The 2,668-nt window shown below is 41.5% G+C and overlaps 1 protein-coding gene across 1 annotated transcript; it reads right to left on the bottom strand.

The window, feature by feature from the left end:
* Positions 1 to 733: 733 nt before the first annotated feature.
* Positions 734 to 1,869, bottom strand: LOC122596974. Its single transcript, XM_043769616.1, has 2 exons — positions 1,339 to 1,869; positions 734 to 1,228 (listed from the first exon to the last, which is right to left on the bottom strand). Exons 1-2 carry the CDS (start codon positions 1,867 to 1,869, stop codon positions 734 to 736), a joined length of 1,026 nt encoding a protein of 341 aa, XP_043625551.1.
* Positions 1,870 to 2,668: the final 799 nt, after the last annotated feature.

Below are 2,668 nucleotides of genomic sequence, written 5' to 3'. Positions count from 1 at the left end.
AGTTGTTTGCAGACCAGGATCTGTGCAGATCAATAAAATCATTATGAAGGTTGACCATATTAGATTGTACACCTTTTGATATATCCACCAACTCTTTCTTGAACTCAGCTTGGGATTTGTTAGCATTTTGAGTTCAATGGATACATCTCTGGTGAATCTGGTTGCATTTCTCTCAAGCTGACCCAGAGTGCTCTTGTTTATTTGTTCATGTATTGCCTTTGTTAATCCATCAAGAGACTCAGTCAGGTTGCCCTGGCTCTTCTCCATATTCTCAAGTGCCCTTATCACTCTTTCTTCAATTTGTTTGTGATCTTAGCACAACTTCTCCACCTTCTTACCCGTCAATTCCTGATCCTTTTGGATCTTGACCAAGCCTTCAACCAACTTTGAATTCTCAACCTTGGAGGTTGACATAAATTCAGTGAGCTGATTTACCAAATCTAAAAATGAGATATTGGCAGCTTGGGAAGAACTTGCAGTTGGTTTTTCAACCACTGGCTCCTTAGGAGGCAGACTGCAATCCTTAACATTAGGGTCATTGGGCTCATTTAGAAGGGGTGGAGTTGAGGAGAATTTTGGCTAATTTTCTCATGAGAGTGTGTCTCATGAGCAGATTTGTCAGAAGTGACAATGTGCTGATCAATCTGAGAAGGATTGACTTGTAATTCAGATTGAGGGCCAATGGGAATTTGTTGATCTTGATGTTGATCAACACCTCCACTGGCATCTTCCATCAGAGCATCCCTTGAGGATGGATGGGCAAGCACATTATCCAATGAAGAATCAGTTCCAGAGATAGTGACCATTTTCTCATCAGAGTATGGAAGGCTGTCTTGTCTTCATCTATCTTCTTCATAGAAATTTGATGGTACCCTTTATAAGCATCCAAGAAACATTTTAATCTAAACCCATCAAGAGATTCCACCTTCCAGTCAATTTCTAGGATAGGGTAGTTATCTTTCAGGCAAGCTTTGTTGATGTCTTTGAAATCTACACAAAGTCCCCAAGAACCATCTGGCTTTTTTACCATGACTGGGTTGGCTACCCAAGTTTGATATTTAACTTCTCTAAGAATTCCAGCTTCCACCATTTCGTTGACTTGCTCACATGCAACTTTGCTTCTATCTTGAGACATTTCCCTCTTCTTTTGTCTTATTGGTGAAATGTTGGGATTGGCATTTAATGCGTGCTCAGCTAACTCCCTTGCGACTCCTGTCATATCAGATGTCTGCCATGCAAATTATTTTTTAAGAAGTGAACCAACTCTTCCTTGATTCTTTTTGGAAGTTGTGACCCGATGATTACGGGTTGTTCTGGAAATTTCTTGTTGATTATCACCTTTTCTTCGGGACCATCTTGCATTTGAATTTCTTGTAATTTTTCAACCTTTCTTAGTAGAACTTTTTCAACTTGCCTGCATTCTTCTGTCCAAGTCATTCGTCCTCGAATTGTAGCTATTCCAGCTGGAGTTGGGAACTTCACCATTCCATGAACTGTTGATGTAATTGCCCCAAATTTTTGCATGGAAGGTCTGCCTAGTATGACATTATAATCAGAGGGGGCTCTTATTATCATGAACTCAATGAGTTCAATCTGGTGAAACGGGTATTCTCCCATCATAACCTCCATTGAAACTTCTCCTACCGGCCTGTTAGACTCCCCCATGAAACTGACAAGCTGAGTCCTTGATGGACGTTTAAGATCTCTAACTCTTTGAGGTAACTTTTGAAAACAATGGTCATATATTATGTCGGAGGAACTTTCATTATCTAAATATACCTTTCCATCTTCAAAGTTTGCCACCCTTGCTTGTATTACCACTGGGTCAGAAGAGACTGCCGTTACAGGAGGGAATGAGATTGAGACCATTCTCTATGGTTCAAGGACCTCTGCCTTTCTTTTTTCATACTTGGTTTTTCCTCTTATCATGTATACATGGCCATCAGGGGGTGGAGGTCGATCATTCCTCCCATCTTGGTTCTGCCAAGTGTAAGTCTTCTTAGCCTGAGTAGCTCTTTTACCTTGCTTTGCACCATGAACTAAGTGTTCCAACTTTCCCTCATCTAAGGTTCTCTTTATCTCGATCTTAAGCTCTCCACAGGCATTTGTTTCATGACCATGGTCTTCATGGAATTCACAGTACTTGGACATATCTTTCTTTCCAGACCTATGTATCATTGGCCGAGGAGGTTTGAAGTTTTCTCCAACTCTTCCAGACCTATGTATCATCCCTTGGAGATTTTATCAAGTTGACTATTCTGTCATAAGGGCCACCTCTCTTCTCCCTTCTGTCATCCCTCCTATCATCTCTTCTTTCCTCTCTCCTTTTATTGTCTCTATGATCAAACCTTCTATCATTTCTTCTAAAATCGTATCTTCCACCTCCAGAGCCTCCGGCCCCAAGACTTCCCCCAGGTCTATCCCTTCCAACTGCCCCTTTCACAAGAAGGGCAGTTTCCCTGGATCGGATGAAATCAAAAGCTCTTTCCGTAGCCTTTCCAAACGTCAATGGAATTCTTTTACTTAGGTCGTCCTGAAGATCGCCATGGACTAATGCTAAAGTAAAAACTGACACCTGTTGGCTCTTGGGGAGACTCGGTATCTTCTGACATTCCTTAGTGTATCTTGCAATGAAGTCCCTCAGCGATTCACCACCCTTTTGCCTGAT

Source organism: Erigeron canadensis, chromosome 4 (assembly GCF_010389155.1).
Source record: "Erigeron canadensis isolate Cc75 chromosome 4, C_canadensis_v1, whole genome shotgun sequence".
NCBI classification, from domain to species: Eukaryota; Viridiplantae; Streptophyta; class Magnoliopsida; order Asterales; family Asteraceae; genus Erigeron; species Erigeron canadensis.
This window is presented reverse-complemented; position numbering and strand designations above follow the sequence as displayed.

Bases quoted from the DNA above. Each gene is read 5' to 3' on its own strand.
- LOC122596974 (XM_043769616.1), bottom strand. From the start codon at position 1,869: ATGGTCTCAATCTCATTCCCTCCTGTAACGGCAGTCTCTTCTGACCCA. The intron at 1,229-1,338 runs GTGATAATCAAC...TTTGCATGGCAG, and splicing joins AAGATGGTCCCGAAGAAAAG to ACATCTGATATGACAGGAGT.